This window comes from Uloborus diversus, chromosome 1 (assembly GCF_026930045.1).
Source record: "Uloborus diversus isolate 005 chromosome 1, Udiv.v.3.1, whole genome shotgun sequence".
Taxonomy (NCBI): domain Eukaryota; kingdom Metazoa; phylum Arthropoda; class Arachnida; order Araneae; family Uloboridae; genus Uloborus; species Uloborus diversus.
The window spans coordinates 31,253,309-31,267,286 of record NC_072731.1 but is presented as its reverse complement, the minus strand read 5'-3'; the positions used below and the strand labels follow the sequence as shown (position 1 = coordinate 31,267,286).

At 31.4% G+C, this 13,978-nt stretch overlaps 1 protein-coding gene across 1 annotated transcript in view; it reads left to right on the top strand.

Annotated features, from left to right (window-relative positions):
* Window positions 1–13,978, top strand: part of LOC129234520 (trichoplein keratin filament-binding protein-like) — an 83,761-nt gene that overhangs the window by 31,246 nt on the left and 38,537 nt on the right. Inside the window, exon 3 of the mRNA XM_054868527.1 lies at window positions 4,383–4,496. Coding sequence (XP_054724502.1) covers window positions 4,383–4,496 — 114 coding nt within the window. The remainder of the gene's footprint in view (window positions 1–4,382; window positions 4,497–13,978) is intronic.

Sequence of the window (13,978 nt, the reverse complement as noted above, 5' to 3'; positions counted from 1 at the left end):
TTCAGAACTCCAATCTCAAAAGTTTTATTAAAAAAGGCACTTTCAAACAATTTCTGGATGGTAACCCTTTCCCATCTCTTTTCTAATATCGCCAAAGAGAAGTTTGAAATGTGGTTTTAGGATTTTTGCTTGAAGAGTTTCAGCATCCTCCTTCTCTGGCTATCAACAAAAATTGCTTAAATTATTAGACCCCAAATTCCGAAAAATTCCGGAGAAAACCCTTAAACCATCTCGATTTCAGAATTTCAAAAAAATTCCAAAGGAGATTACCCACCTACTTGCCTAGTTTCTCAACATTTGTGTAGAAAGGCTCCAAACCACCACTCTTTACCCAAAGCTAAAACTGAAGATAGCCTGTGTCTTGAAATATTTCATTTTCTAACATTTTACGAAGCAAACCTGTATCCCCCCCCCCCTGATAAAGTCTCCAGTGATAATCTAAAACTGTGTCACAATTGTTTCTGGGGGTTTCTTTCTAACCCTTTCTCTAATTTTCCCAACTAGCTTGAAATTTTGTTTTCAGCTATAACATGGGACGATCCCTTAAACCCTTTCCTCCCATTGATAGCCTGAAATTGACTTCAGTTTTGAACACAATTTCAGGAAAGAACCCCATCCCCTATCCTCTATTATTATCAAACAACCTAAATTTTCTTTTTTTTAAGCTTGAATAACTCAAAATTTTAGGACCCTAACTCCCTTAAATTTCTTAAGTTACCTTAAAATTGACTTTATTTAAAAAAAAAAAAAATCTAGAGAAAACCCAATTCTCTGTTCTCCAAACATTGCCTAAAATTGTAATTTTTAGGTCAGTTTTGAAACTTTTCTGACCCAATAGAGCTTTTTCTCCTTCCACTAAGAAAGATCAACTAAAATTGTGTTTTCAAGACTTCAATTGAGAGAAATTTCGGGAAAGCAAGCCAACGAAAAAATAAGATTTTTAAGTTACCTGCATATTTAGAAAAGCTAGATCTAAATAAAAAGATAAAGATAGAGATAAATTTAAACAGATTAAAGTGCGGAAAAGATTTTTTTTTCTGGATTTTTTTTCTCATGGGGCAGGGCCCCCAGAAGCCTGTAGCATTTTCTACTTCTGCTCTATGGCTAATCTGGCGCTGAGCAAACCCCTTGAAAATCTCTCACGAACCCCTGGGGGTTCCGCCACTATGGGAACCACCGGTTGGGAGCCACTGCTCTATGGGAACACCACTGGTGCTGTTCAAATTTGGTCTCCTTATCTCAGGAAAGATATTTCTGTATTGGAAAAGGTTCCAAAAAGTCTAGACTAGTAAGGGGACTTTCAGATTTAGATTATGACACCTGACTTAAAAGGCTTAGTATGAATAGTTGGAGCAATGGAGAGTCAGAGGGGACTTGATTCAGTTGTTTAAATTTATCAAAATGAAAGATGTTAATGGGTTGAATTTTTGCACGAAAAGCAGAACGCCGAATGCAACAACTTACACTACGGGGGTTTCTGTTTTAAACTATTCAAATCTCAGGGTAACCTGTAAATCAAGAAAAATTCGTACTTTACTAGGGTTGTGGGCTCTTGAAACAGCTTACCAGAAGAGGTGGTAATGAGCAACGGATGGATAGCTGTAAGAGGCCCATTGATCTTCCTAGCCAGGCCCAGAGCCTGTTGTTGAACATCACATTTGGATATGTGCATAAAAAACACTAGGATGTAAAATTTTGCCATAATTTTAATTTCTGAAGTTTTACAATGTATGAAATATTAAATGTTCTTTATTAACAAACCAATCAGATTGATCTTTGTTATCAAAGTTTAATAATTGTGCAAGAACATCAGGCATTCTGCATTTTCATGTTGCAGGCTATCACATACGTATTTGTACGTAAGGTAAATGCAAAATTCTTTATTTACTACATAACATGTTACCATGATTATCAGTTATCAAATCATATATCAGGAAGGAAGTAAATTGTCAATTTATGCAAAATTGCTGATAAACATAAACTAAATTACCAATTTAACTGTATCGATTTGCTTTTGCTTTTGGAGTTTATTTTAAACCAGCTTTTATCCGTGGCTTTGCTCACTTTGATGTAGTTTTTTTTCAATCGATTCAAGTTAAATGGTCAACACAGGCAGAGATCAAATAGTTAACAAAAAATGGTTTGTCCCCAGTTTCACCAACATTTTGAATTGCCTTCCCCCTTTAATATATCAAAAAGGTATGATTAAAACTGAAAATCGGGGGGGGGGGGGGGGGGGTAAATAAAATGTCAGTGAAGCTGGAAAGACACCCAAAAAATCACACTACTTATTCTCAAAATTTCCAAATCAAGTGGGGTCAACAATTCTTAAATAAAGTTGAACATTTCCTTTATAATCCCGATCCCCGTCAAATGTTGTCCAGTGCTACACCGGCAACCTAAATAATTGTATAGCTTCTTACCGGAGAAATCGTCCCTAAATAGGGTCATCAGTCACTACAAATCCTGATTCTAATAATGTCCTTAAGAGTGAGAACTTCAAACCTTTAAAATCGCCATCAGAAGGAAATCAACTGTTTCTAAATAACTTAAACGGTCCTGATTAAAAGACCAAAAAAAAAAAAAACGTTCAGAGTAAAAATACCATTAAAATCAGAGTATGCACAATAGTTTTTTTTAAGTTCCCATTTAAATAAGGACAATAGTGCAAAAAACTTCTCATTTCAGAAAAAGAAATATTCCCTAAAGTCTCTATTAGAATGGTGATATCAGCGTTTTCAAATAACATCTCCTTCTGAAGATCTCCGTCATGATTTATTCCAAAAATCATCATCAGTACAGGTCTGATAGCATAAAAAACAAATTAAAAAAAAAGAAGGATAGAAAAAAAGAACAATATTCTCCATTGTCGTATTTACAGTAGGAACAATAATTCCACAAAATCCTAATTAGCATCATTAATCCTTAAAAACACACACAAAAAGAAAAAAGAAAAAAATCATAAAAATTTAAAATAATTCGCCAATGCGCTAACGTAGTCGCCTGGTGAAACTGAAGATAAAAAATGGATTTGGCAGATTAATTTACATTTTAATAATAGTTTTAATGTTATTTGAGCGTGTTGTTTCACTAATTTGGCGGGTTAATTTTAACTTCAATACCTTATACATAGTATTTAATAATCTTTTTAACAAAATTAATTTGGCAAAATTTTTACATTTTAATGCAACTTTTGTAATTGCTGTAGTGCCAAGGTTTTTGAACACTCTTCCCAACCGCGTTATCATAACTCTGCCCATCGAATAAATTTTCAAAATGTCATTTTGTTTAACTTCATTTTCTATTTTTGCAATTAAAAGCAGTGTAAAATTGTAAAATAATAAATCCAAATCTATTGTTTATCGCCAAAGGACCACCGTATCATACATTCACCAGAGACTTGCCAAGTTTATAAAACTGAGTAAAATATTAACTTAAGAATATATATTCATGCGATATGATTTTTATCTCTGAACAGAAGATGCTACAAAGAAAATGTTTTGCATGTATTTGACCGTTCCAGCAGAAAATATATCTTTTTCAACGGTAGCTAGGCATATGGGGGCAGACTCTATTTAATAACTTTCTTTATTCAATTACCAGATTATTGAACATAGCAAAAATACCCGGCATTGCCTGGGTCTGTAATAATTATGAGAAACAATCGCTTCTTTTATTCGTTTTCTTCTACTGAAATAACTCAAAACACACTGCTTTGACATGATTAAAAATTGAGTTTCTTCCATACCCATAAAGGTAAAGTGGCAGTAAAATTTGGTAAATGTTTGAAATTGTGTGCAAATTTATGCTGTTTGCTTAATTTAGTTGGTGGATTATTTTACATGTTAACAAATGATTTAAAGAAAGAAATATTTAAAAAATGACCACATTTTGGTTACATGGTGAAAACCAAGGAACAGTATTGCGTAGTTTTTAGCTTCAAAAGCAGAGACAATTGAAAACATTGCGGAATGCCTTAGCTATTTAAATGATTCCGCAAAAAAAGTCTGGCGAGATTCTTGCTGTTTGATCAAATACCAGTCAACACAAGAAAATTAAAAAAAAAAAAACCATAAATTATTTCAAAGTTGTGTTAAACTGGAAAAAGACTAAGTTTATTGAAATTTTTTAACTTTTAAATTTCCAAAGTTTGAACAGAACAACGTCTGTCGTGTCCTCTAGTTTTATCATAAAATAAGAATTATTACAGTTGAATACTTAATATTTGGTATTTAGCAAAATATGGTATTCGGTGCATCTCTGTCAATAATGTTTGAGTTTTATTAATTGATATTTACAAATCTTTTTTTTTTTTTAAAGGTTGAGTTTAAAAAACTTTTAAAAGAAAAAATAATGAAATGTAAATTTGAAAAATATTTTAGAGAGAACTGAAAGAATTACGAGATAAAGAAAGGGAGCAGGATCCTTGGAATATAAGCAGACTAAAGGAACAGATTGAAGAGTTACAAAAAAAGAGAAAGGAGACTGAGCAAAATGTAAACACTTTTTCGTCCTTTAATATTTTGAGTTTTTATTCAACTTTTGATCATTATTATTATTAGTAGTAGTATTTTAATTGTATATAGGTAGTGATGTAAAATGCCCGGGTATTTATTTTTAGGGGTAAATACCCAGGGTATTTACCTGGGTATTTATTTCAAAAATTTATATTCAACTAAAATACTTTCTGTATGTATTCCACTATGTATAACCAACCATATACAAAACAATAAATTTTTGCCCAAAAATTGCATTTTGATCACATATTTAAAGAATTACTGTGTGAAACAACTAGTGTTGTGGATCGGGTAAATACCCAGTGGGTAGGTAAATATTTTTTGGGTATTTACCCGGGTATTTACCCAAGGCCTGGGTAAATACCCAAAAACTGGGTGTTTTACAAAAAAATGCAAAAAGTGAATGAGAATTTTTTTTTTAAATCTAAATATGAAATAATTGGTAAAACTGATACATACATATGTATTACACAGTTTATAATATTTTTTATCGAAAGACTTAATGAAATTATGAAAGAAACATATCACGAACCAAAGAATCTTTCTTTTCAATGCCATAATTGAAGAAAATGTTTGCTTTTTTTTTTTTTTTTGTAACCAGTTAAGCTTTTTACTTTTTGTAGAATTGCTTTTTATATGTGAAATTTGGCTATCAACATTGATTAGGCATATCCAACACATTTAATGTGAATATCATATTAGATTGCTGAGTTGTTTCACACAATAATTCTTTAAATATGTGATCAAAATACAAATTTTAGGGAAAAATTTATTGTTTTGTATATAGTTGGTTACACAAGGTGTTTCGTTTTAACCTGCAAGACCTTTATTTTTGCAACCGTTAGTCCTAGATGCTTACTTCCAATTGCAAAAATATTCAGATGCAGAGTAAAGATATTGGAAGTTTGAAGCAAAAATAAAAATGAGTCAAAAACTACAAAATTTAACTTTTTATACAGCTCTAGGTCCCCTAACTTATATTTAGAGAAATGATCTAAATTTAAAACTTACTGACACAAAAAAACTTGACATTTGTGCAATGAAAACTCAAGGAGATATTCCATTTGAAAGTTTTAAGGGACCATGCAGAAGATGAGATTAGAACTTATTACCCTTTCAGAATAATGACAGGTTGGCAAAGTAAAAAACACAAGGTATTACATTTTTCATTTCTACTCAAAAATTCATGCAAATGTTATGCCGTGATACACAAAACACGCTGCAAAACCTTGAACAATTTGAAAAATCACTCTGCACACATATAATTTTATATAAACACTCATTAACTGCTATATTTTCCCCCAAAAGATGTTACTGACGGCGAGTGTAAAATGGTGTAAGTTACAAAACGCTGCGTTTCATATCTCAGTGAATATTGGTCGTACTAATGTCAAACTTTTTTTGTAATTGTTTTTCAGTGGAGATTATTTCCCTAAATATCAATAAGTCAGAGGATCTGGGGCCCGTGTAAAAAGTTAAAATTTGTATTTTTTTACTCATTTTTATTTTTACTTCAAATTTTCAATATCTTAAGTCTGCATCTGATTTTGAACATTTTTGCAATTGTAAGTATGCATCTAGGACTAACGTTTGCAAAAATAGAGGTCTTGAAGGTTAAAACAAAACACTCTGTATATATACATAGTGGAATACATACAGAAAAGTATTTTAGTTGAATATAAATTTTTGAAATAAATACCCGGGTAAATACCCATTTTGGGTATTTACCCAGGTATATACCCTGGGTATTTACCCCTAAAAATAAATACAAAGGTATTTTACATCACTAGAAACAACTTAGCAATATAATATGATATTCACATTAAATGTGTTGGATATGCCTAATCATGATAACCAAATTTCAGATATAAAAAGCCATTCCCCAAAAGTAAAAAGCTTAACTGGTTACAAAAAAAAGCAAACATCAATTTTTTAAGGTCCTAGTCTTTTATAACCCAGTAATATGTCCCTGCATGCCATCAAAAGTTAACGAAATGTCGCTCAAGTTATTATTACTACTTATTTACGTAGATCTTTTGCAGAAATTTCCTCCAAACCTAGTTCAAGCATATTCTGAATCTTTATATATATATATATATATATATATATATATATATATATATATATATATATATATATATATATATATATATATATATATATATAAAATTAAGCAAACAGAATTTCAAATATTAAACAAATTATAAATAATTAATGATGATAAAAAGGAAAATTGCAAACAGCTATTAAGTAGGAAAAGATAAAGTATGAATCCTCTTTTCAATATTTTTCACTTTTATTATTATTATTATTATTATTATATATATATATATATGTATATATATATATATATCAGGGATCTGGCCAGAGGATATTTGGGTCCGTTAACGGACCCTTCACAAAAATCCGATCAACCAAAACGGACCTTTCACAAAATCCCGGTCAACCAAAACGGACCTCTCACAAACTCCCGATCAAACAAAACGGACCCTTCACAAAATTCTGATAAACAAGATCTAATCTTTTACAAATTGTTTATTGAAAGAGCAAATCTGAAAGCAAAATAATGCATATTTCTGTGTATAAACCGATAATTTTTGGAACCTTTTTTAAAATCAAATTAGAGGAATCAGCTTATACAAAATCGGCTAATTTTGAAAAAAAAAAGAAAATCGGTACTCTTGCGATGCTTCTGCAAGCGATAAATAATTGCTACTGCCAAATAAATATAATGGTTGTTTGTTTTATCACAGCTAATTAGCAGCGGTGTTGTTGTAAACTTTTCTGAAAAGGCATTGGTAAGCACTTTTCTCCCCGCTCATGATTTAATAAACAATAATAATATATATCTGCGAAATGAACTTAGAACTGCAAAGGGATAGTAATGGTGGGAGAAAAATATGATCGCTTCAGATAGGGTTACCAACTTCAAAATTATCACCACTTAGCGTCTGGCGTTGAACCTTTATAATGACTTGACTCGAAAATATTCTCATCATTTTACCAGCTTGTCAATATTTGCGTTTTTACGGATGCAGTGCGGTGCGATGTTAAATTGTTATTATGGGAGAAAATTATATGGGTTTCGATTTTTCGATGCTAACAAGGATGATTAATTTTAAATAAACTCTTTTAATTACCGTTTTTTTTTCTTTAGATGTCTACATTTTGAAAAATGCAATCTTTTAACATCCGATATGAGAATCATATTTTGTTCTTTTTTCAAGCTAACTTCGCTGTATTAGGATGCAAATAAATGAAAAGTCTCTTTATTTCTGTTAAAACTCTAATTTCAAGTTTTTAAAGCAAAATTCCATTTTCTGTTATGAGTCAAAAATTAAAATGCTGAATAGATGGTTTATTTTATTTATTTATTTATTTATTTTCTTTTTTTTTTTTTTTTGCGTCAACTGTGTCCACAGATATTAATGAAATGCTTATCATAGGACTCTAAAATGCAAATTTAAAATAATTTTATCAAAAATATTTTTTTACAAGCCGTTTTTATACTTTTGATGCCTTCACTTTGAGAATTGCGATCTCTTTGCATCCGCTATAGGAATCCAATTTTTTGAATTTTTGATGATTATTACGCTTTGTTAAGAGGTAAACAATTAAAATATCCTTTTATTTTTGTTAAAATCACGGAATTTATAAGTTTTAAACGAAATTCTGTGATTTTTAAGAGTGTCTTGGGTCAAAAAGTTAAATGCTGAACCCCCTATTCTGATTTTTATGTTATTTATTTATTTTTTTGTTACAATTATTTTAAATGCTGTACAGAAATATTTCTAATATAATTTAACATAATGTAGAAGGGTAGATAAATATTGATACTTGAGAGGGCGATGCCTCCCTCTCCCCCGAGCCAAATATTGGAAAAACACTCCAGAATGATTTTCTCGACATAGAAAAGGAAAGCACTCAACTTTAAATTTAATTGATGCAGTTTGTGCCATCTCTTAATTCTAAAATTTCGTTTTAACATTTTTTTTTTTTTTTTTTTTGCGAAGTTATTTGATTTTTCACAAAAAACGGACCCTGTGAAAAATCCTGGACAGACCCCTGTATATATATACTCACACACACATAATATACAGAAACATTTAAAATTCAAAAATAGAAAGAAACAAACCAATGATGTTCTGTAGAATGGACCTTGCGAACTAAGTGGTTGGTCTACCCCCTAATAACGTATCAGTCCTTAGTTCACTTATTTCATTTTGATATTTTGACTTTCTCTTTTTATTGTATTTCAAGCATATGTATTGAGGTGAGAAAAAATAGAGACATTACAGCTGTTTTACAAAGTTTTAATTTAAAGAACAAAACAATTTAATACTAAAAATAAATGCAGTACAACATAAATGTCTGTATAGAAATACTTGATCAATCCTTTTTCAGTAGAATGCTTTAAACTTTTGTAAATTATAAAGGAAAGAAACTGCTGAGGTTTGTTTCAAAATGATAAAGCACTGATAATGGAAAAGGAAAATTAATGATAGCTGCACTGCAGCAGGAAGTAATTTTGATACTGTCTCAAAAATCCTGTGTTACTGATGGAATGACTCTTAAAATCTCAAAATAGTATTTTAAAAAGAAGACAATTTGAGACTAAAATAGTTCATTCTAAACTCTGACAGTTTTTTTTTTTTTATTATTATTAGATTTCATTAAGCCTTTAATTTAAAAAATTATACTACGTAAATTTTTATATTTTTAATCCTTTCATTTTACGGTTTATGTTTTAAAAAGAAAATCAAAACCTTTTGATACCACCTAAAAATTTTTTGCAAAATACGCAATTACTAGGTGATTTACCCTGCCTTTGGATAAATGCCCAAAAAAAATTTACCTTTCCACCCTACATCACTAATTGCTTGTATTAAAAATAGTTTGAATAAATTTTCATAATGAAGTACCGGGGAGCAAATGCAAATGAACATTGAGCAAGGCAACAGAAAACAATAGTTTGATTTTTTTTTTTTTTTTTTTTTGGCTTATTAATGTGAAAACTTTCTGTATTTGCCACGTTATCACTCCAACAGCAATAAAATAAATAAATAACATCATAGTCTTAATAACTTCTCAGTTTATTCTTCCTAACATCCGTCATGCTTCCTTTTTTCATTTTGGATATGACTAACCTAGATTGTGATTTTGAAATCCTGAAGTTCATCATTGAATTGCTTATACTTCTCCAAATATGACATTGAAAAGAAAGAGTCTTTGGTTCACACCATATGTTTCTTTCATAATTTCATCAAGTCTTTCAATAAAAATATTATAAACTGTGTAATACATATGTATGTATTAGTTTTATCAATTATTTCATATTTAGATAGAAAAAAAAAATTCCCATTCACTTTTTGCTTTTTTTTTTTTTTTGTAAAATACCCAGTTTTTGGGTATTTACCCAGGCTTTGGGTAAATAACCAAAAAATATTTACCTACCCACTGGGCATTTACCCAATGTACATCACTATATACAGGTCACCTCACAGAAACTCATTTTCATATCCTCATTATAATTTTATGAATATTTTAAAATTGATACCAGAGGTTGTTTGTGATCCTAAAATTTCTAATTTTTGGGTTCCCGTTTCCAAAAATTTTAGGCTGACATTACATTTTTAAATTATAAAATTAGTAAAAAAAAAACAACTTTTAAAATATTTTTTTTAAATGATTTCAATGATTTTTGTATGCATATTTGAAGAGTTTTTACAGGGGGTCAGAGTTGAGCTTTGGGAAATTTCACACGTCTTCAGAAAATTTTACTTGAGTTCACTGTAACCCCCTGACTGATACATAATTTTAGAGGTTAAAACTGTCAACATGTTCATGGGACATGTTTAAAATCACAACAACTAATTGCATCAAATGTGGAACCTCAGTATATATTCATTGTAACTTAAATACTTGTACAGACCTCTCCAATGTTGAGTTTTGTGATGGTCTCCTTACCACCCGCAATAAGAAAGAATGTGTTCCTGAACTTCTTAGACAACTGGCCCTGGAAGTCATCAATAAAATCTCTCCAAACGATATTACAATATATTCAGATGGCAGCAAAATGAATATTTAGGCAGGTAGTGGAACTTACATTAAAACTCCTCAAGAGAAGTTCTTCCTAAAGCAACGAAATCCAGATTTTTGTTCAGTTTTCCCAAGTGAATTAATTGCTATTCACATAGGACTGGAGAAAATTATGTGTGAAAACAACTTCGGAGATCTTTGGATACTTTCTGACAGTAAAAGTTCAATTCAACACCTCAGAAACTGGTCCCTCATAGAAGACAAAACTAGCCTATCAATCCTACGTAAAGTAAAGCTCATATCCCTTCAGCATATGGTCCACTTTCAATGGATCCCTTCCCATGTCGATATTTATGGTAACGAGCTGGCCGATACTCTTGCCAAAGAGAGTCTTGCCCATCCAACACCTTTCACCTCAGAGCTCACCTATCTAGAACTGTTCTCCAAGCAAAAAGCCAATAATAAAGAAAAATGGTTAATACCTCCATCTCACAATTGGTACAAAGGCAAAAGGCCAAGACAATCTCTTGCCCTTCCCTGTGACAGGCAGACTAACACCCTTCTGTCTCGCCTCGCCAGTGGACATCTGAAAAGTCTCACTTTCTCTGGAAGCGCCAAGAGGTTCCCCATCTGCCTTAAATGCCAACAAGACCAGGCATCACCACAGCATATCTTGAACTGCCTGGGATTGGACAGGAATGACATATTCGACAGTCCACTGCTAGTGTCATATTTCATAAGGGTCAACGGCTTCATCGATTTGGTCTGACTCCATCAGACCAAAGGGAGATTAAAAAACAACAAGAGGTTAAATGCTTTTCGGAATAGAGATTAACAAGATAATAAAAAATATATTTTATGTAAGTAATATACCGAAATATTAATCCCTCACTTATCCCCACTGTTAGTAAAAGGTACAGCTGTACACAATTAATGGCACGAAAAGACATTCCAGCATATTTTTGTGCTCAAGTTAATAAAATTTGTTTGAAATTGTTCTGAATTCATCAAACAAGGTAAAAAAATTTACATTTGTCATTTCCTCACTTTTTTGGTAAATGGATGAAGTAAAGTATTGCACGAAATCTGAAACAATCTTAAGTTACTTCCTTGTTATTAAACTCAATCAGACCTGACAACTAAAATTAAATTTGAACAAATTTGGCATTCCCTTGCTAATGTAAAAGTGAGAAAACGATTCTGAAGCATTAACTGGTCAAAATATTCTCTTTTAATATCAAATATATTTATTTTATTTTTTCTTATTCTAAACAAATTCTTTTCATACATCGTCTTCTGTTCATAATTGTTCTAAGCATGAACTACTGAATTACAACAGTTATGCCAGCCAATTCCCCCCCCCCCCTACTTATAAATGTCACTGTTGTAATGTTTACTGCTGCTGCACTGTTATTAAAATTTTCTTATTCAATATAACTGTGTTTTTTAAAGTAAACTATACCTTGCTCTGATGATATCATTTTCATTCAGATAAAAGCCACTAATTCCAAAACTCCAATTTTGAGACATTGTGCATTTATACTTTCAAATTGTTATTTAAAAAACTATACAAACTTTACGAACCCTTAACTCTGACAGTAAGATTATTGATGTAACTCTTAACTATATAATTGATTTGCGTCATGAAATAACTTAACTACTAAGCCTAATTCATTGCAGTGATTCATCAAACTTTTTTGTTTACTTAATGGCTTTTGCAAGAACACTAACAAAAAATCAGTCTCTCATTTTGTCTTGTCGTTCCGTAACTATTTGTTGTGAATACTTTTCAGAAAACACATTTTTTACATAAAGAATGTTTAAATGGTTTCCAGCCGCCTCTACTTTTCTGAACATCATGAGCTCAAAATGACTTTTTGAGAGAATGACCCAAATAGAATAAGGGTTATCAAATATTTGAATATAACAACATTAGTAAATTTCAAGGGCGCCCATATGCAAAATTTTAAGGGGGGGGGCTCAAAAGTTTTCCCCATGGTTTAACTGAATATTTTCCCCGTGGAAACCAATTTCAGGACAGATTCGAGATTTTTAAATTTGGCATTTTTAATAACTTATTCATTAATGGCTGGAAAAGAAATTTTTATACAGTTTTGCAAAGAAAAAAGCAAAAGCAAGGGAGTTTTCATTTCTAAGGGGTGGCTCAAGCCACCTCCCCCCCCCCCTTTGCCCTCCTATATGGGCGCCCTTGGTCAAGCTGAGAAGAATCCCATGAAGAATCATTGCATGGGGATATAAAATAATTAATACAAATATATATAAATCTTTAAGTAGTAATTCTTTAATTCAATTTAACTAAATGTTTACTTGGTTACACAAAAAAGCAACTTAAGATTTTCCCGGTTTTGCAGAAAATATTGCTTCTCCACAATTCATAATCATGGTTTAAGGTCAAGTATACTATTCATATTTAATCTCCTTATCTTAAGAAAAACTTATCGGAAAGGGTTCAAAAGAGGGATATAAGATTGGTAAATGAACTTTTTGCTTCAGATTATTATTCCAGGCTTGAAAAGCTTAATATCTATAGGCTTAAGCAAAGGAGGCCAAGGGACATGATCTAGTTTCTTAAATGGATTAAAATGGAAAAATGTTGATGGGCTGCAAGTGGCAAAACCAAGACTCATTGTTTTGAGCTTTTTAAATCTCAATCTAATCTTGAAATTATGAAAAATTACTGCTTCATCAGGGTTGTAGGCATTTTGAATAGTAAAAAAGTTTTGTGAATATCTATACAGGGGCATTCTTCGAGTTTTAGTGGCCCTGTGCAAAATTCGTTTTAATTGTCAATAAATAATCATTTTTGTTATTTATTTATTCTCTCCTACAACACAACCCACGGCATTGTGTTACCCAGCTGCATAAGTTAGTTCGAGATTTTTATAAGTAATTACAATATATTAATTAGAAAAAATGTGTTAGAACAAAGTATGGTTGCAAAGAAAATTTTTGGAATCCAAAAGCGATGTAATTCATGAAATCAAGACTGGTATCCGAATTGCGTAGTTTTCAGCCTGGGGGGCATGGGCGGATTTATGGGGGGCGAGGAGGGTCAATGCCTCCCCAGTCTTGGGAGGACTTTATACATGGTAGCAACACACCTTCAAAAATGTGAAAAGAAAAAATCATGTTTTTTTTTCTTTTTTTGAAAAGTTCACAAGTGAAAATGAAGAGAATAGCGACTTTCCTTTTCTGATGGGGGGGGGGGGGGGGCAAGAGTAAAGCTGTCACCGGACATTTGAAATGTGCTGAAAACAACTACTTTGAATTGAAAACCATTAGAGCAAGTATATGAGTGAAAATATGATGAATCAGCCGTTATACTTAAAATAATCAACGACTGTTTAAACTAATTGGAAACTAAAACAAAGATCTAAGAAAAAACAGATTTACCTATAAAC